Source organism: Ictalurus punctatus, chromosome 7, assembly GCF_001660625.3.
Source record: "Ictalurus punctatus breed USDA103 chromosome 7, Coco_2.0, whole genome shotgun sequence".
Taxonomy (NCBI): Eukaryota; Metazoa; Chordata; class Actinopteri; order Siluriformes; family Ictaluridae; genus Ictalurus; species Ictalurus punctatus.
The window spans coordinates 13,918,198-13,939,034 of NC_030422.2; the positions used below are offsets into that span (position 1 = coordinate 13,918,198).

The 20,837-nt window shown below is 38.8% G+C and overlaps 2 protein-coding genes across 3 annotated transcripts; both read right to left on the reverse strand.

Annotated features, from left to right (window-relative positions):
- Positions 1-477: 477 nt before the first annotated feature.
- Positions 478-4,812, reverse strand: trmt10a (tRNA methyltransferase 10A). Its single transcript, XM_017473171.3, has 7 exons — positions 4,670-4,812; positions 3,855-4,017; positions 3,636-3,707; positions 3,471-3,545; positions 2,525-2,674; positions 1,146-1,251; positions 478-728 (listed from the first exon to the last, which is right to left on the reverse strand). Exons 1-7 carry the CDS (start codon positions 4,810-4,812, stop codon positions 478-480), a joined length of 960 nt encoding a protein of 319 aa, XP_017328660.1.
- On the reverse strand, positions 4,700-20,080 carry c7h4orf54 (chromosome 7 C4orf54 homolog). Of its 2 annotated transcripts, none has more exons than XM_053681598.1 (2): positions 14,999-20,080; positions 4,700-4,829 (listed from the first exon to the last, which is right to left on the reverse strand). In XM_053681598.1, exon 1 carries the CDS (start codon positions 19,401-19,403, stop codon positions 15,018-15,020), a length of 4,386 nt encoding a protein of 1,461 aa, XP_053537573.1. In that variant the 5' UTR covers positions 19,404-20,080; the 3' UTR covers positions 4,700-4,829; positions 14,999-15,017. The 2 variants fall into 2 exon arrangements, with proteins under 2 accessions (XP_053537573.1, XP_017328658.1); XM_017473169.3 differs by lacking the exon at positions 4,700-4,829 and adding an exon at positions 8,405-12,415.
- Between the last annotated feature and the right edge of the window lie 757 nt (positions 20,081-20,837).

Below are 20,837 nucleotides of genomic sequence, written 5' to 3' on the forward strand. Positions count from 1 at the left end.
GACAATTGTTTGCTTCCAACTTTGTGGTAACAGTTTGTGGAAGAACCACACATGGGTGTAATGGTCAGGTGTCTGCATACTTTTGGCCAAATACTGCATAAACACTTTGTTTCATTATATGTAAAGTGTTTGGTGTCAGTGTTTACCAACGTAGCAAATGCCCTTTTAGTGTGGTTTCTGATGTTTCCTCAGAACAGAAATTGAGGCAAACTTAAAAATGCAATGACATGTCAGGACATTAACAGTACATGTGGCAGGAGATTAGATCTCAGCTTTATTGGCAGAGAAACATTCAGATCTCAAGATCACTTTCATGACTGTTGAAACAAAAATAGCAGTATCATCAATAACTTAGTCATTAGTAAGCAAAACAAAAACTTCTTCCAACACATTCCAAGTCAGTCCAAGTCTTGGCAAAAAAAATAATTAAAAAACAAAAAGATAAAATATATATAAAATAAAAAATATGGTCACTTCTTACACAGCAGACCGTTCACATGAATCCGACTGCTTTTGCTGAGTTTCATGTTCTTCCTGTTTGCCATTTCTTTGTTCCTTTGTATCTTCACTGTTTTGTGTCTCTTGCTCACATGTATCAGAGTCCTCCTCATCCTGATCTTGTTTGTTCTCTTGGCCCACAGGTACAGCTCCTTTACGCTGGGGTAGGACGGTGAAGAAGGCTTCCTGCCAGTCACGTTTCTCCAGATACGCCAGCATAATCTCAAACACTAAGGCAGAAAAAAACATGCCAGCATGTTTATATTAAGGTGTAATCAGTGTCAGCTTAATTTAACACTAATTAACCTTTCAGCTTGTGTTGGTAATGGTACCATTTAAAGTAGACATCATCAGTAGGCATACAAAACAATATCTTTTTAAATAATTTGTTGCAATAATTAGATTTTCAGTAGATTAATGTGGGCTTTACTCCACTACTGGCTCTATTGCAGGTAAGAGTGTTCAAGAGATTGCAGCATTAGTTTAAAAATGGAAAAGCACAAGTGAACACTTTTTCTTGTTATGGGCTTGAGGTTCCTGTGCTTTACAAATAGCATGTTTCACAAGTAATATAATGTACATCTTTTTTTTTTTTGTTGCTAAATGTTTTGTGTTCCCCTGTGTGTGTGTGTGTGGGGGGGGCTAACCATGGTTGACGGCGAGCACTTTGCGGCTGTTCATCTTGACAAAACTGCCCAGCGGAAGTTGAGCATGAGCGATTCCAAGCTCTTTAGCCCGTTTAAAAGAGATTCCCTGAAAGACATAAGAGTCAACATTTTGAGAGGTGGGAAAGTCTGTACGAAATAAGTCTGAATCCTCCGATATTTCGTCCTCCCATAATGACATTAATATGTGGAAATACTGCAAAATACAGTAGGAATGCATTTTTTTCCCCAGTCTGAATGTAAAGGTTTTTTTGGTACTCGTCGATACTGACCCCAAAATAAGCAATCTACTTAGTATAACTTAATCAGGGCTGTTATATAGCTCTGTTTAGGTTTCCCCCTGGTTTCTATAGTGTCCATGAAATGTCCACATGCACAGTATGTATTCATTGACTTACACTTCTGTATATGATTAGCTGCTTGATTTAAATGAAGTGCATTAGCTAGGCTCATTAGTAGGACGGTTCCATATCGTATTATCCATGATATAGCGGTACAAGTCCTCCCCATGATAAGAATTTGTCATCCCACGGTATTGATGATACAGTCGATGACGCGTTTTCGCGCTGCAATGTGGGCATTTCACACATAGAACGAGAACAGGCAGGGAGTTCAAAGCCTAGACAAGGAAGAAGAATTCATCCGCAAAAAAGAAGCTTCGTGAAAGAAGTGGCTCGGATACAGAACCGGTATCAACAAAGGGTGGAAGCACATCAAATTTGTTCCACCATATCAAGCAAAACACACCGACCAGAAAATGAAGAAAGCCAGAAGATAGTGTTGAATGTTACGATTTTCACATCGTTACTTTTATTGTTAGCGCAAAAAATACCATGAGATATCGTGATATTGTTTAATTCTATATCTCCCATCCTTATTCATTAGTTACCTTGAACTAATGGTGGAGATCAGTTACTAACAAATTTAAGTAAAGTCAGAATCCCTTGTTGTCAAAGGCTGATAGTGGTTGATCATCAAGAACAATGTACTGGGTAAGGACAGCTGTTATTTTCATTGACCTAGGGTTGCCTGTAGATATTTTTTCTCACCTATCCAGATGTACTCATGAAATACATCCTGATTACGGTCATTTCACACTAGGCTTAGATCACATAGTATCATGCAGTATGAAATCTTGGCACTGGCATTGTATCAGTATCAATGTACCCGATACCAGTGTCTTTATCAATGCATCCCTAATATACCTAATTAAATGGAAGGTTTTTCATGAAAATCAACTGAAAGATCAGTTTGTGTGGTGTGACCTACACATCTGGTAATGCATCACATGTCCGAAAAAAAAACCCAACCCATGAAAACATCTGTATGTTACTGTTATCACAAAAACACTGGAAACTAACTTTATGGTGGTTATGGTCCACCAATCCTCCAATCACATAAGCTTTGGCCTCGTCAAGCTCCTGGAGTATGTTGGGCGAATCAGAGGTGAGATACACCAGATCCTCTTTGCTTAAGACTTCATGAAAAGGCTCTGACTTGATATGGACATCCTGCAAGAGTTAAAGAAAAGATGTGTACCGTCATTAAGCCCGGCACAATGGTGATTGCGATTAACAAATTGTTTTCTGTTCACTCTGACTACAAATATTTATATAGATTGAAGTAAATATTTAAGAATTATAAACCAGCCTTAAGCTTTCTGGCTTGTGTCACGACAATCCTTTCAAGGTTCCACATGTGTGCTTCAATTTGAACAAGAAAACTAATACCCCAAATGTACAACTGTGTCAACGTTTCACTTTTCAACAGTATTGGCGATGTTGTTCCCACTGGAAATGGGCTTCCTTCTACTTCATCAGATATAGTCACTGGCTGTGGGAGCTGATTCAACATAGTGGAATACGTAGTGTGTCCTGTGACTATATTCTATACACTAATGTTAAATTTGGATGTGAATTAACTGGTTTTGGACACTTAGCTTACATGATTCTTGTCATTCTCCTTTAGCCTTCTTGTTTTTGTCTAGAGGATTGCAGACTGCTCCTAGTTTTTCTTTTCTTTTCTGCAGCTTTCATAGTACATCCTTTAAACAGCGGTGCTTTAAAAGCACAGTACAATATTTCAAAAGGTGGTCACTAAGGTCACACATTTTGCTAGTTCTACATCTCAACTGAACACTAAATGATGCTAAATGCTGCTTTGTCTCATTTATACCACACACTACAGTCACACAATATGAATTCTTGGAATTTACAAGTTATTTATAAGGTGGGGGGCAGGGTGGACGTAATAAACTGACATGTTATGAATAAGTAAAATGATCATTTTCAATATCAAAGTCCTTACCTTCCAGTTGACCCAGCCTTTGTTAATTTCATCCATAATTTGTTTCAACTGCCCAGCATGGCTTGTTATATAAAACTGTACGAGAAACAGGTTAAGAGTCAAAATGACACTCTTCTAATTACAATAAAGATATTATAGAACTAATATTAGAAGATAACCATTTACCTGGACGGGGTGTGCTGCTCGTCTGTTCTCTGCATAGCATCTCTGGATCTGCTTGTGAAGTTTCTTTACATCCTGAAAATGTCAATTTTGCATCTATTTGAACACTGCTTAATGCATGAGCCACTGAAATTCCATGACTAAAACTGACTTCAGAAACACTGGATAACTCGATCATGGATCATGGATAAATGTTTGCACTGTGAGTGGTGCAGGTCCCACCTTGAGCATCATCAGACTGTCGAAGCTGCAGTCTATAACCAGACGGAGAGGACTGGGCTCTGCCTCTTTGCGAACACGCTTCCTGTCAGGACAGTCTGTTCTGTCCTCAGTCTGCGCCTGTCTTTCCAATTTCCTCTGCTGTTTCCGCTCCTTGCGCTTCTGCCTGTATGACCAAGGATGAAACACAGAAGTAGAAGGTAATACTATAAACGCAGAGGTTAAGAACGTAAGAACTCATTCATAAATATACTGTCCATCACTGTAACCAAAAGTAAAAGAAAATCACAAACTTTGCAGTAACACAAGGTGGTTTAGGGAACATTTGCGTAAAGTTTTCATAATCTTTAAATAACTTGAACCTCTTGGGTAACCTGCGATGATTCAGAGAAAGTTTGCCTACTGTTTTGGAAACATAGTACGCCTTTTTTATATATTCTTTTTTTTTTTTTTTTAATTAACGTAGCCTAATTAATCACATTTCTTATATGTTATAAGCAGTGTCCTATCTATTGTATAGCTATCAATGTCAATTTTGAATGGGCCATAAGGAGCTGAAACATTAGTTTGTGTTTACAAATAAATAAAACCTAAAAGCAACCTTTGGCAAAACTACCTTATCATATAACCATAAGAGAAAGTTGGGGTTTTCAAGTTCCCAAAACGTTTCAGGTACAGCAGTGACTTTGTCCTCCAAAATAGGAGGCTGTGGAATGGTTCCCAAAAATTACCCAAAAAGGAACTAATTGCTAATGTAAAGGAAACTCAGTGATTAGACTCCTTCTCATAATTTATTTGACTATTAATGCCGTGCTTACTTGCGCAGGTCTCTTTGTTCTTCCCATTGCTGTTGTTTGAGAAGTTTCTTTTTCTGTCTCTTTGACAGTGTCTCAGTTCCTCCACTTTGGACCTCCTGCTCATTTCCATCAGCTCGGGAATCATTGACTGCCTCAGAGGACATGATGCCGCTGCTAATTCCTAGTGAAAAGGTGTGAAAATTAAAGAAACTTACTGAAAACTAAAAGAAATAAAACAGAAACACAAGGCAGCCTTACTGATCGCTTATTAATAATAAACTGATGAAATAGTTAATAATAATTTCTGTATCACCGTTACTTTGTTCTGCTCGGCATTTCAGACATGGGTTTTTTTTTTCTTTCTTTTCTTCGTTATTTCCTACCAAAACAGCGATTATTATATCTCTGTTCTACTATCATCACTAGTTAGCCTGCTAGCCTGACAGGTAAGTTTGCACTGTGTGTCAAAAATAATCCAGAAAACTGAAATGAGTAATAACAATTTGTATTAAAACCTAAACAAATTGGAAATACATAGAAATGCCTGAAAATGTTCCAGAAAAACTCCAATACTACATTAACACTTCATACCAAACTCCAGCTAGCTTTACCTTATTTCCAACCAAGCTGCATGCTTGGTGTTGACGTCATTTAAAATCGCCGGCGGTATTGAGAGAGCGTCATCAGCTGTCCGCCATGTTTGTGAGGGACTGAGCATCCCATTTTGAGGCACATGCTCTGAGGAGAAATGTTTTACAACTAAATAACTAGCTACAGTAGCTTACTAACAATTTTACTTATTGTGATCCAGAATCATAAGAAATACTAAATAAGAATGAGGGTTGGGATACAGGCCTGAATTTTCAGTGACTGTTTATATGCAAAGACTTGTAGACAAACTTGAAAACAATGCTGAGGTAACTTTATTGAGGTCAATTCACAACCCATATCTGCCTGAAAGTGTTTGTTTGATGCCCATCCCACTGCCCACGTAACTTTACAATTAAAATCTGTAACAAGAACTGTTTTCCTGCATGATTGTTTCTTGGCATAAGGAGTGCATTGTGAAGCACATGGCCAGAACACACAGTTTCTGATTATGAAAGTAATCAGGTATGAAGGTGTACATGGATATTATTCCTCTACTATTCCTTATTACCCTGCACATTCAGTTGGGCAAAAATTTCATTTAGAATTTGCCTCAGTCAATTTACTCTCTTCTATATGGAAGCCTGTTTCCACCACAATTAAGTAAAAAAAAAAAAAAAAAAACAAAAAAAAAAATATATATATATATATATATATATATATATATATATATATATATATATATATATATATATATATATATATATATTTTGCAAGTCATAATAATGAGAAACTTTCTCTTAATAATGACCTAGTTTCTCATAATAATGACTTAACACCTCATAATTATGACTTAATATCTCATAATAATGACTAAACATCTCATAATAATGACTTAACATCTCATAATAATGACTTAACATCTCATAATAATGACTTAAACGGCCTTCCATACTTCCAACTGAGGTGTTTTTGTGAGTATTTTTTATTCCAAATGAGCTATCAGTTGAATTATTAATGGATTATTGCATGTAAATGTGTGTAATGCATGTGATGCATGTAAATATATAGCTTTGAACCCAATAACAGATTAATTTGTACAGTGGAGAACACAACTTTTTAAACAAACCGAGTGAAATTAAGTAATATTACATCCAGGAGCTTTAAGTTTTGGCACCAGAATCTGTGATTGGTGGTGTTGAAACCTCCTGTCCACAAACAATTTAACATCGACTAGCCCTGTGCTTTCATACTGTAATAAAAAATCCTAAAGAGTCAAACCCTCGCTGCAGTTAAGATTATTTATTGACATATTTTCCAATCGCTAAATAAATCACCTATGTTGGAAAAGAAAAAAGGAAGAGTTGTCTATTTGGACTGTCGGGAATGCACTAAAGATATTTTAGGGATTAGTTGGGTGCTGTCCGAATTAATTTGATCCCTCTTAAATCTTGTCACAACCTTCTGACCTGATTTCTCCTTTTCTGCTTGCCCTCTGTGTGTTACATGATCTAGTTACACTCTGGGCAAGAGGCCAGGAGCCACAATAATGTATGGGTTGAGACAGCATAACTTAGTTTATGATCAGCTGTACTGAGAGATATATACAGAAAGCAGCGTTTTACATGTAGAGATTTTTGCTTATTGCTTCAGAGTAATATTGAATTTGAGTTTATGTGCTTTACTTTGCTTATAGACACTCTTAATGTAGGAGATTGCATGTCAAAACCAAGTACAATAAAATATGCTTAAGGCACCCGTTCGATTGTGCTGGCTGTCAATGCATATAAAACCATATAAAACATATGTCTGCCACATAAAACATTGAAAACTCCTGTCTGTTTGACTCTGTTGTGTTTTGGGTTGTGCTCATATTTAATCCTTTATTGCATAAATTATTATAAAACACAATCAAGATTTTTAGATGGTTTTACTATGCAAATATGGCATGCAAAGTTACATTAATTAGGCATGTTTGTGTATTAAGCAACACTTAATGGAAAAATCAGGATACATCTTATACATCTGATATATTTCTGACAATTGTTTTTAAATTAATTTTCACCATACATTAAAGGGTTAAGAGAATAAACTAAGATTTAGTTGCTTGGAGCATTTGGATATTCAAACATAAATCATTTGATACAGATGTATTTATTCAGATATCTGAGGTTTCATACAGGGGTGTCAAGTCCATTAATTATTCTTGTCTCTATCTGTTACTGATACTCTGGATCACTGCCTGGACTTGAGTGGCACAGGCAGATGGTGAGATGAACAGCATTCTGTGCATTCTCAATTACAGAGCTGACTGCAGTGAAATAACCACAGCTGAGTATTCTGGTACATTTGTTTGTTTTGGACACTGCATTGTTCCTCTCTTCATTTTAATGCTTTTAATGCTAATAGAAATCTGTGCCTATATGACACAGAAATGGTAGGAAAGATACGCTGATTTCAGACATGGTCAGTTTGATCGAAATCCTTTTTATTTTATTGAGGCAATAACTCACTATAAAAATATATGATCTACAAGTCATAGACATGGGAGTAACAAACTGGCGTATTCATTTTCAAATGAGCACTTCACTACAAATTATTATTCTGGTTCTCCCATTTCAACAGACTTTACAACCATTGAACACTGGAGAAACTGAATGCTGCTTGAGGACATGCATGCTTGGGAAGGTGTAAAATAAACCATATGTCCAAAAGTATGTGAACACCTGGCCATCACACCCATGTGGGCCTTCCCTAAACTGTTGCCACAAAGTTGGGAGCACGCAATTGTCTAGAATGTATTTGTATGCTGTAGCAGAACAATTTCCCGCCATTGGGAATACACAAAGAGAACTCCATGAAGACACAGTTTGCCAAGGCTGGTGTGGAAGAACATCAGTGCCTGATCTCATTAATACTCTAGTGGCTGAAAGGGAGTTCCCCACAGTCACACTCCAAAATCTAGTGGACAGCCTTCCCAGAAGACTGGAGGTTATTATACCAATTTTGGAGTTCAACAAGCACATATGGCTTTTGACGATCAGGTGTCCACATACTTTTGGCCATAGAGTGTATCTCATAAAATTTTTTGTAGTACCAAAATCTCTTGCAGTTGCAAGCCACACTAATTATGCATAATGCATTGATTAATTTATTGACTGAGACAAATTTTGGAAAACTGCATTATTTTATTGAACAAATTACTGTATGTTCTCAAAAACAAGCAATCACTCCAAGAACAATTGAATATTTTTGCAACAATAAAGACATCTTCTGGCACTGAAAGGTTCCTCCTTTTGCTTTCGTTTCACTTGTAACCCGTTCATTATTGCTTTCTGATGACAGTACTTCATTACTCTTTTTCTCCTCTTTCCCATCTGACACAATTCCACTTCCCCTCTCAACGTGACTTTACTTAGTCTAACTCAGTCATTTCAGTCTCATTTTAACATTAACTAGATAGAAAGGCTTCAAAAGAAACTGTGGCTCTAATAATGGATGGAATATTACCTATTTGATGTTAGTTTGCTAAATTAGCAGCAGGAGCATCTTTAAAAAAAAGTATTCTATATGGCACTTTGAGGCATTATTACTAAAATTAAACTAAATTAAAAACTCAATTATAAACCAAATCCAAATATTCAGAGATACTTCAAACAAAAGTTATTACAGCACAGCGGACTGACCAGCAGCTCCGACCAGATTTTAAGAACTTGGTGTAATAACATGTGACTAAACTAGTTACACAACTACTACAGCATCGCAGGAAAGCAGAGGGTCCAAATCCTTAATAAATAGAAATTTGAAATACTAAAATTGTAAATTTGTTACCTGATAATTCTATATTCTATCGCTAAATGTAGATTTTAGTCCCTCTTACAGTTTTTTTTTAATACAATAGGTGTCAGTACACTTTTTATGTAATTGAAAGTATGAATATTAAGCTGTAACTGTAACTATAAAGCACATTACATAAAATCATGCAGATACCGTTCAAGAGTTTCAGCTAATCTTCAAGTCAAATATCAGAATGGCGGGAAAATGTGATCTCAGTAACTTTGTGGCAAGGTGATTGGTGCCAGACGAGCTGGTTTTATTATTATTTCAGAAACTGCTGACCTCTAGTTTCTGAAATACTCAAACATGCCTGTCTAGCACCAACCACCACGGTCAACGTTACTGAGATCATGAAATGTTTCCTCGTTATGATGTTTGAACATTAACTGAGGCACTTGACATGATTTTATCTACATGATTTTATGCATTGTGCTGCTGCTACATATTTGGCTGATTGGATATTTTGCATGAATGAGCAGGTGTACATGTGTTCCTAATAAAGTGGTCAGTGAGTATATAAGCTAATTGTATTGATTTCTGTATTGGCCAATTTCTAATTATGTCAGGTTGTATTAGAGGTGTTCTTCATGGCGTTTATGTAACAAAACTGCAATTGAATGACCACCAAATGTGCAGTATACCTACTCTCACTGTGAATTATGGCATTCAACAGGTTAGAGAATAATCCAGTAAAGATCATTTTACCTTATATCCCATTTCCTTATTAAGAACTATTTCACTTTTGGGCTTTTGTTACCCCTTCCAGAAAGGCTGAGGCTAAACACTCAAGCTCACAAAACCACCTACACTTACACAAACAACATAAATTGCATTGGCACTGTGATTGAGATACATAGAGGAGGGCTGTCCCCTAAAACATCTTGTTCTCCACCATATTAATCAACACAAACCTCTGTATGTGTTTTATGATGGATCGCACAGTACAATGAGCAGCAAAACATGACATAAATATACAGTACCATATTGTACTGTAATCCAAAACGTACTGAATCTAAAAGACCTCTTAGAAAAGAGTAATGAAAACCAAGTCATAAAACAGTTCAAGAAAAGAATATGGGATATAAGGGCAATTATTTTTACGCTTGTCAACCTGTTGCTAGTTATATTCATAGTATTTTTAAAAAAATACACACCTCTTTTTGATTAACAAAAATGTCACACTCAATATTTTAGTGATTCTTTCAACAACCTGAGGCCATATTCACAAATAATCGTATTTTATCTCTTAAGATCTCTCCTCAGTGACACTAAAAGTTCCTAACTAAGCATTTCTTCTTAAAACATATTCATGAGGGGTACATTAACTAAGGAATTCCTAAACCAAGAGAACCTGTTGCTATGGATGAATATTGTCAGTGACATATAATGTATGTCAGACGACAAACTCCCAATGCACATAAAAATTTTTTTCAGATGAGAGTATTTACATACATGAACGCAATCCTCTAAATGCTCACATCAAAAATATTTTGGGCAAGTTTTCAGTATAGCCTATACCTGTGTAGTAATGACAGGATTTTTATTTTTTAAGCACATTTTAATTGCAATATTTAGAATATTTACACATTTATTTTGTAGCAGATTATACTGTAGGGCAGGGGTATTAAACTATAATTTGTGAAGGTTCAGCTACACAAAATTCCTGAATGGTGACAAGTTATCTTTTAATATGTAATTATTAATGATTAGTTAAATATGACAATTCAAAGTGGTCATGCTTTGCTTCTCAGTGGTGCTTCAGGTTACTTTTGACTAGCGCAAAGTCTCTGAACAGACACAGTAACTTTTTCCCAGTTTTCTTTAAGCAAGTTAGTTAAGCAAATCATACTAGAGAGGGTCTATACAATGAAGAGAGAGTAAATAAATATCTATGAAATTCTGTAACACCCCGCCCCCTTTCCAACCTACTATATCTAGCCCTGTAGCTAAGCTCTGGTCCGATGATCTGCTTTCAGCTAAACAATTTACATTAAGTATGTGATTGGCCACAACGGATGATCTCCTAAGAAAGCCATGCTGGTTTATGAAAACTAGAGTCGCTTTACTACAGTTTTCAAGTACTCAGTTCATTAGGCTGAAAAACATTGCTGGGTCCACATACAGAACACAGTCCGCCAGCTCATGACCCCTGCCATAATAATAACCTCAACATATAACATGTAAAATAATATAATCATATCTATACAACAATTAGCTCACTAATTTGATTGGTCAGTTGATTGCTTTCCTATAACCACACTGGAATCTTTCACTGTGTGTGTGTCACTCCATTCGATTGTGTTCACCATGTAAAATTCCACTTCCTAGTTTGAAACAGTTACTATAGTAGTGTTAGTGATACTACTAGTAAAAGAAACTGGCAGACATGGTATAAGATACTTTTCAGGATTATAACATTTGGCTTAAAATATGAAAGCTCATCAATTGAAGATGAAAAGGAAGAAGGGGATGCCAATTTCACCCGAAATGTTGCTCATATTAATGTCACTCATACTCAATATTAATTTCTTATTTATAGAACTGTTGTATAAAAGCAATATCGCACTTGCAATCGTGCGGTTATATTGAATATTGGCGCTCACCATGCAATTGGTTTTCATTTATGAGTTTATCGGGAAGACCTGTACATCAGCCAATTACAGTCAATATTTACTTGAAAACTGCTGTCTTCCATCAGTGAATTTGTAATAGCAGTCTGGAGAGTGTATCCATTGTTTGATGTAGTTTGATGATATATGTAGTTCATCTTAACTGTATAACTGCAATGTTCATGTGGCAAAGTAGCATTTTGTAAACTCATGCCATTAATTGCCGGCAGCATGCATTTAGGATTGTTTGTGATTCTGTTTTAGTGAATTTTTACGCCTATAATGCTTCGTGAATTACTCTTAGACAGGAAAATAAACGTTTTAATATTAAGATTTTTAAGAATTTCTCCAATATTGGCCAGTTAGAAAAGAGGTCTTGCTTTATGACTTGACAATATTTAATAGGTGACCCAATGATTTGTTGCTTTAACCTGAAATGCTATAGCATTAAGCACTCACTCTCATTTTTAAAACCATTCCATCCAATTTCTCATCCACGTTGCAAAAAAAAAAATAAAACTATACAAAAAAAAAAAAAGACGTTGCATAGTTGCACTGCAAACAGAAGACATAAAGAATAAAGAATTACATTACATGACAAAGAAAGTGATGAATGATAGTGGTAAGGCTCTTCCTGTTGAAGGAAATTATGGACAATCATTAGATGTGTCAATGAAAGAAAATAGACACATCAGATCTTGGAAGTGCTGACTGGACGTACTATAGGCAGCTCCTGCATGAAACAAAATAAAAAATCAGATAGTGTGAAATATGACGTAATTTAATCCATTCCTACATGCGTGTGTTAACCACGGACATATCATGCATACCAATGTGATCTGTATAACACCTAGTGATTGAGCTGGTGTCAACATTTAAACTTGAACTTGAAACATAAACTGGAATTCATAGTCTAGCTATAAATTTCTCATGATTAGCTCTGATGATTATAGGACATTTAACATTTTAGCTCTTATCACTTTGCAGTCTCAACTGACTGGATGTTTGTTTATCTAATTTCCCTGAGGCAGAGGTGTTGTCTGGCCTGCTTTTCGGTTCTTTCCCTTTAGCATAAGGGTATCCTATAAAAAGTCTGACCTCCTCTTACCCCTCTCCCAGCCTTGATATCTAGTAGCAGCTGGTCCAGCTCTGTATCAGCACAAATTCTGACCTTTCTCTCTCTACACATACTACAACTCTGTATAATAAGGATAGGCATTTTTCATATTTGTTTAATAGTTGACTGAGAATTTGCTTATACACTGGTTTCTCCTGAAGGCTATACTGTATATGCAGATGAAAAATAATAATTTAAGTAGTTTATTTGCTCCCTACCTCCAAGCAATGTGTCAGTAAATAAGCAATAGTCATCTGGGACTCCCAGTGCAGTTTTAAATAGGGCAAATGCAGTAATGTTTACAGCCATGTTTTGATGTTTGCTATGAACGGAGGTTAGGATACAAGCTCTAAATAAAAGGGGCTACAGCAACCATGGTTGAGTTACTCCACTATGAATAGACACCTACTACAATTTACAGCAGTGAATATAAACAGTCACATAAGCATAGTGTACTGAGTCCCAAATGAGCTGTTTAAATTCCTTTACAACTTGTGAAGGTCAACATAATAATTCCTCCTTTCTTTCAAAAAAAAATCTTAACATCATGGGTAATCAAAATGTTTTTAAATGATTCTCTGGTATGGTACCGAATGCATCTCATAAAATTGATTTGGATAATATTTATGATAATAAATGCATGCTAACATACTTACAATGAAAGGTAACCATTTACTCTCTACACACTCATAGAAAAAAAAACCTTAGAGTGTTAAACTGTACCTTACCTTATCGTTAGGGTGATACCCTCAAGGATACACCTTTTACACTATTAGTACATATCGCTTACCTAAAAAGGTACACTATATCCATATTTCCATTTCAAAGATACATATTAAAGGTATAAAAGATAACAGGATCACACCAACCACATGAAAGGGTACAGTTTAGTACCATTTTTTTCTGAGTGCATGATTTTTAACCAGTTCTTTTTTTTCCTTTCATTTTTTTATTCCCTTACTATACAAACCCTGAACTTTACAATTAAGTTCATTTAAAGTGTCAGTTTACATTTAAATGGAATTTTTTGATACTGTATAACTGTGAAATTTTGTACCACAACACTTATTGGTTTTCAATGAGGTCTCAGCGATTGTGCTCTAAGCCAGGTATACACTCTACAGGGTGTCCCAAAAGTCTTCATACATAGGGGATATTAACTCTTTTTAGCAAACTGTCTGCCAAATTTTTCATACTTAGTTGATATTATATATATTTTTTTCAGATAACCTTTAAGAACACCTTTGACAAAAGAAGAACATATTAAAATCATTCTCATGGCTGGTTTGGGAAGCTGTCCCACGGTTGTGATGGACTTTAACAGCAAACATGGCAAGTGCATTACACATGACACTGTTGCCAAACTTATTAACAAATTCAAAAAGACTAGAAGGGTAGCGGACCAACCAAACACCCACTGACGAAAGCACAACTGATGTGGTGCTGGCGTACATAGTCCCCAATATATGTATGTAGACTTTGGGTCAAGAATGCATACATCACTAAATTAACTACAGATTTTTCATATTTATGTAGCTTCAGTGTAGTTTCTGAATAATTCATAGTGGTCACTTAGCGACATACTCTTTAATGAATTGCTGAATATTAAGCTGAGAATTATGGGGTAAAACCATGTAGTGAATAAATCATCAATATACCTGTTTTCATATTTTCACAATTCAGATGCCTTAGTTAAACTTTTCTTGGTTACTTGGCTCAGGCTTTGGAAGCTCAAATACAACATATAATGGGTCATGTTCTGTAAGAATCTCATATGAACTCATAACATGAAATGCATTTGAATATTTCCTTTCTTTAGAGCAGGAAGAAAATTGTCTGTGCATGTGTTTTACCAGCTTTTTAACTGTTAATACTGAATTCTGTTCTTTTAACACTGGAACCAGCAGATGTTGTGCATCATGTAATGACTACTATACTTAATTACTTTACTCACATAAGGTGAGTTGGTCATCAATGGCCTTGGGGGGGGAAACAAAACTCTACAGTACAGTTTAGAAATGTTGAATATCTTTCAATATTCACTGAAAGTGGACACAAATAAACCCAAAGCTTTGGACTCATGCTCTACATTTACAGCATTGAGCAGAGACTTTATGCAGACTGACTTAAATAATTAATTAAAGCATGTGCTAATGTAATGCTACTTTACAGAAGACCAAATTTAATAATAAAACTTACATTATAAGTGACCTGACAGTTATCTGTGCTCCACCACAAAACTCATGGTGGTACCATCAAAGGATGGAGGTGCGATGATCCTGGGCCCTTGCTGGGAGGTGATGCTGATGACAGGCACTTTGTTGTTTGCCGCCCTGCCAGTAGTGACATGCTGAGCACCTGGATTTAAGTGCAGAAACTTCCCAGAAGGCATATAATAAGGGCTTTCCGTGTAGGTTCCATCTCCCTGCTGCCCTGTATGCGATTCGTCTCCTGCTTCCATCTCTGATTGCATGGAAAGCTGAGACTGAATGGTCCGGGCAGGAATCACTGTGGAGGCCATGTATCCTGGGTAGAACATGTAGGTATGACCATAGCCTCCAGGGCTAAGTGCAAGCGGGGAGATAGGCACAGATACAGGGGTCATGGGAGGGTGTTGTGGCATGGGGACATCAACATACTGCCCTGTTTCTGGGTCATAAAGTCGTCTTGTGGCTGGTTGGACAGGTGTGTCAACCAAATAATAATTTCCAGTAGTGGGATCCAGGAGCATTTTTCTCTGGGTGGATGGAAAGTGGTCTGTGGGGACAGGAGATGGCTGCACAGTAGGAGAGAAACAAATTACCTGTGGCTGTGCTGCGTGCATGGTAATAGGCAGAGGGTGATGGTATATCGTAGCAGTAGGGGTATCTGGGGAGCGTGTCTCCATAACAGTACTTGAACGTTTGGGGGGCTGATGACTGTCTCCGTGACTTTTGGTGTTGCTGCTGTGTACCATGTGAGATTGTTGGGCATATGGTTTCACAGGTATGGTTACGTAATTCTCTGAGTCAACCGAAGACGTAAACTGAACTGGGGCAAATCCAGCCCTATTTGATTTGTCTGCATTGCTACTTAGATTTTCTCTCCTCTCTGTGACTAGCTTTGACTTGGTAATACCTGTATTTAAAGACACTGGTGGATTTGGAGACTTACGGTTCTTCACAGCTATAGAACTAACAGATGCTGAGGATGAGGCATGCATCTGCAATGCTTTAACTGAACTTGTCGTAACAGGCATGAAAGATTTCTGACTGTGGCTTAGGCTAGAAATGTTCTTATTAGGAGTTCCACCAAGGTGCATCACAGTTTTGGTGTCCTTTCGTTTGTCATGGATGGCAGGAGTGTGTGATGTTTTAAATAATTCCTTCTCTTCTTTTCGTGTTGATTGCTGTCCAGCAGTTGCCATCTTATCTGGGTTTGAGAATGAGTCTCGCCTCATGGTAACTGATGAGGAACTAGTGTTCCCCTGGTCTTGCTCATCACCTCCGTGATGCTCACTACTAAGGAGTGAAAGCACATGGCTGTCTGTTAACGGTTGTGGCTCAGATTTCCTCTTCCACTCATTTTTGTCAAACACGTAAAGCTGTTCCATTGTCTTAACAGCAGCCTGAAGTTTTTCCAGAGCAGCCATCTTGGAATCAGCCTTTTTCTCACCTGGGTCACATACTTTCTCTTGCCTCTTTGTGGTGGTTTTTGTCTCAATTCCTAATTCAAGGGTTTCCTCTTGCTTTATGTTGGCTAAATGCACCTGGTCAGTTGGTTTGCTTATTTGTGCCGAGCCCGTATTGACGCCATCTATGGTCTCCTGGGGATGTGACCCATCAGCCTCTAGGATATCCTCAACCGGTTTATGATCAGAGGAATCCGAGAGTTTTTCTGATTGCTTTGCATTGTTATTTGTATTCACCGAATGACACTTAATCACGATAGGAGGAAGGGTTGTCGGATTCTGATAGGCGTTCTGTTTGGAGGTCTTGTGCTCCATGTCCGTGCTGTTATTGTCCAAAGATACAAAGTGATACGAGCTCTTAACCAGTTTGCGCACATCTCTAACCTGGTGTATTGGCGCTTGCATCTTTGCCTTGTCTCGAACATCTCTAACTGTGAAGTGTGGGATTTTGTCTGAAGAGTCGCTCTTCAGTGCAGCAGTGAGCGCTTGGTATTTGGGCTCATCGCTTGTTTTCATCAATCCGCCAGCACTAGAGCCTGTACCAGGAGTGAGGAGCTTAGCGATGCTCAATGGGTCGCTCCGGTTGTCTCTTAGACTCCGTAAACTTATTTTAATTTCTGGCGACTTCGACGCTCCAGGTTTTTGAGCGGCGTCTGATACATACAAAGTGTCCATGCTTCTCTTTTCTCGGTTACAATCCGCTCTCGGCTCAGGCTTCTCGTGCTCTCTCTCACCGGACACTATTTGGATGCTTGGCACAAATAAGCGCGACATTTTTGTAAGCTTGCTGCTCGTCGAGTCCGTTTGCTCGTTTTTGCGCTCAGTCTGAACCTCTGGCTCTTCGTCCCTCCAGCTTCTGAAAGCGCTATTTTGGCTCCGAATCAGTGCGCCTCTGGACACGTCCGCAGCTCCTTTTTTAGTGTCGAATGCCGCGCAGTTCTGCGACTCTAAATTGGTTTCCGATGCGAAGGCGAGAGGTTCTTCGTGGCGCTCGTTGGCCTTGGCGTCGCAGGATCCGCTGTCTCCGATGTCTCCGAGTTCGTCTAGGCACACGATACTGAAGTCGGAGCCTGTCTCGGAGAGTTTCGAGCTTTGTCTGTGAAGTCCTTTGAGCACAGCTTTGTCTCGGTGCGCTTCGTGCTCGTGACTGCCCGGCTCGCAGATCTCTCCCCGCTCCATCTTGCGCTCCTGCTCGAACTGCATTTTCTTCGAAATGACATTTTTTAGTATGCTCGAAGCAAATATGGATTTCTTGTGCACGTCCTCCATGGCTTCTTCTGAATTGCACGGTGGCTTGCTGTGCGCCTTTTGCCGAGGGTTTGTAACCTCATCTGCGGAACGTGATCCTCCAGCGGTTCGGGCGGATTTCACGCGCCTTTCGTGTGCATGCGGACCCGCTTTAACGTTGCAGCGAAAATTCAGCGTTTCAGTCAGCCTTATTACCCCGCTCTGAACCTGTCCAATTTTGCCCATGAGCTCAATTTGTTTTGTTGACGATGCGTTTTGGGGGTTCACAAGATTGCCGTTCAAGGCAAATATCTCGACTGGGGGCGCCCTTCTACTGGTCAGAGTTAATCCCGTTATCCCTTTACTATCCGTCCTTTTTGCCAACTGAAAATTAGACGCGGCATTTTGATGGACCACTATATTGTTACCGCCTCCTTTGGACACGTTTACGTTGCCATACTTTAGATCAACAAGTGCTGACCACCTGTTGAGCCCTTTGCTGCGCTCTGAAGCCGAGGACTCGCTGGAAGTGCTGAAATTGATGGCATCGAGATACGGATAGGCCAGACTTTTAAAAGCTCTGGCCGTGAGATTGCGCACTTCCTTGTCGGCATCGTCCAACTCACTAACAGCGCTGGATGTGCCGCTGGAGTACGCTGTAACATCTTTGCCTTTGTGTTTGTTTCCAAAGTGCAAACGCCCGGGCAGAGCAATCAAACACTTTGCGCCATCGCATACCTTTTCTCCCTTGTCCTTTAAAACACAATGGTTCATGTCCCCAGTGTGAATGGCATGATGGTGCTGGCCTCCATCATTTTCTTGGACGTTGCTAGGTTTGTTTATAGCTCTGGAAGTGGCTTTGATTGACAGATGAATGTGGCCTGTGCTTTTGCCTTGGCACTCGGGCGCTTTCTCGTCTGAGGTGGCGCTCCTGGTCCTGTCGCTCGGTTCACTTTCTGCCTGACTGCATGCCACTGCAGTGCTCCTATGAGCCTCGCCCTGGTTGTTTCCCACCTGTCCTCCTGTGGGTTCATCGCTGTTGGCAGATGCATAGTCCACGAACGAATAGACCTGGTGGTCGTCCTCGATATCCCAAGTGGATCCTGTTTCTAAATCGCAGTCCACGTCGTGATCGAGTTCGGAAAGATGAATTTCGTGCGTGGTGATGTAGTGAGCCTCATCATCGGCGAATCCATGTACGCAGTAATCCGCGATCACCAAATCCACTTCGTCGTCAGACTCGCTTTTCTCGCTGAGATACAAATCCGTGCGCTGTAAATCACCATCCTCGTGTGCTTTGGTCTCTTTTCCCAAATGTTCCGGTGCTCTCTCCGATTCGAGCTCTTCGAGTAACTCGGGACAGTCACTGAGGCTTCCATGACTGAGCCGTAGTCTTTCAGAAGAACCAGCTGTTTTTGTTTCTGTTGCTCCCTCTGTTCCGCCATTCTCCCAGCATTCCAGATTAACACATTTGCGCGCGGGACTGGGCAGATGTTCCGCCGAAGGAAGCCGGACGCACTGAAGGGTGTCCTTCTGGCCGGGAAAACGTACTTGCACCGCTTTCGTCTCGCCCAGTTTCAGGTCTAGCAATTCGTTCAGATCTACATAATTCGAGTCCTTTGGAGCCGCCACGACGCGTAAAACTTTGCTGGACAGCGCGCAGTGTGTGTCCCCGCCGTAAATCAGTGCCTTCTCTGATACTGCCATTGCTTTGTGATGAAGGACTTGGTTGATTAGAAAATTATTATTTTTTTGCTTTTATGTGGGTAAATATTAGAGACACTGTTCCCCAGGAAGCCCTACTGCTCGCCCCTGTTGTACAGTCCTAGTGGAGTTGTTACTCTGCGTAGATTTTCTTCCCCACAGTTGTCAGCGTGGCGCTCCAGACTCTCATTTCAGATGGTGACACGAGCAGAACAGACATTCCTGAGCCCAGCCGAGGGGCTTCTAAACGATACAGACAAATAATTTTTACATTTTGCTGGATGTAAGGTCATAGACTAACTTAATACCTTTATGTAAGCTGTCCTGGAGCTTCACTTCCATTACGTAGCCTATTCTGCTGCGGTGCCACCTGCCTTTAATACGCATATCTACAAATATAGAGACGGTGACGAAATGCGAAAACGGCTATTTTAAACTAGGATGTTGTGTCCGGCGTGTTTTGTTACATCCTGTGGACAAGGCCGAATCTCCAACACAACACTGTTTTGGACCAAAATAAAATCTGTGTTACAATAGTCCACGTTCAGGGCGCTTTAATAATAATAATAAGAAGAATAAGAATAACAATGATGATGATGATAACAACAACAACAACAATAATAGCCTAATAATATACCACAAGTAAAACGCCTCTCCAAAATGACGTGATCTGATGGAGGAAATAGTCACAGTCTAAACAGAGTGCTACAGCATGGCAACATGAGAATGGATTTATTCAGTCCAACGCACAGAGGAATTCTTTATATATATATATATATATATATATATATATATATATATATATATATATATATATATATATATATATATATATATATATATAGGCCTATATTACGTAAACAGTACACTCCTCAGTACACCAGACTAGCCTGAATGAGTGATTGATGTGCTGAAGTTTAGAAACAAGAACGAACTTATGTTAATTCTGTCGGATCAGTATAAATGTGAGTATCTCGCACAGACAAACACACAACGTTTTCAAGCGAAAACCGGCGATTTTTGCGAGGAATTTCAGCACCACAGGCGGGGACAGCTCCTCAGACGCGAACATAAATAAGAGTCGGAAAGATTTTACACTTACAGAATGATATTCACAAATGTGCTGAAACATGCAGATGTGTTTAAACACTTGCTTACACCTTTTAAAAAAAAAGGGTACTAAAATGTACATTTACTTGTCACTGTGTTGGTGCACATCGTTTGCCTAGAAATGTGCATAATTGCTTTTAAACTTTACCCTAGAACCTTATTACGGTCCATGTATGTACCTTTAATCATATTAAAGGTACACGAGACTCAAAAGGTACAAAAGAGCGGCAAGGAAGGAGAGTTACTGACAGTGTAAGAAAATGGCCAAGTGAACTCAAAGGTGCAGACGTCCATCCATCCATTTTCCAAACGGCTTATCCTACACAG

Excerpts from the sequence above, each read along its gene's own strand:
- trmt10a (XM_017473171.3), bottom strand. The coding sequence starts at position 4,812 with ATGTCCTCTGAGGCAGTCAATGATTCCCGAGCTGATGGAAATGAGCAG. Across the intron at positions 2,675-3,470 it reads AAGGCTGGGTCAACTGGAAG|GATGTCCATATCAAGTCAGA; the intron begins GTAAGGACTTTG and ends TAACTCTTGCAG. Across the intron at positions 729-1,145 it reads AGTGCTCGCCGTCAACCATG|TGTTTGAGATTATGCTGGCG; the intron begins GTTAGCCCCCCC and ends TTTCTGCCTTAG.
- c7h4orf54 (XM_053681598.1), bottom strand. The coding sequence starts at position 19,403 with ATGGCAGTATCAGAGAAGGCACTGATTTACGGCGGGGACACACACTGC.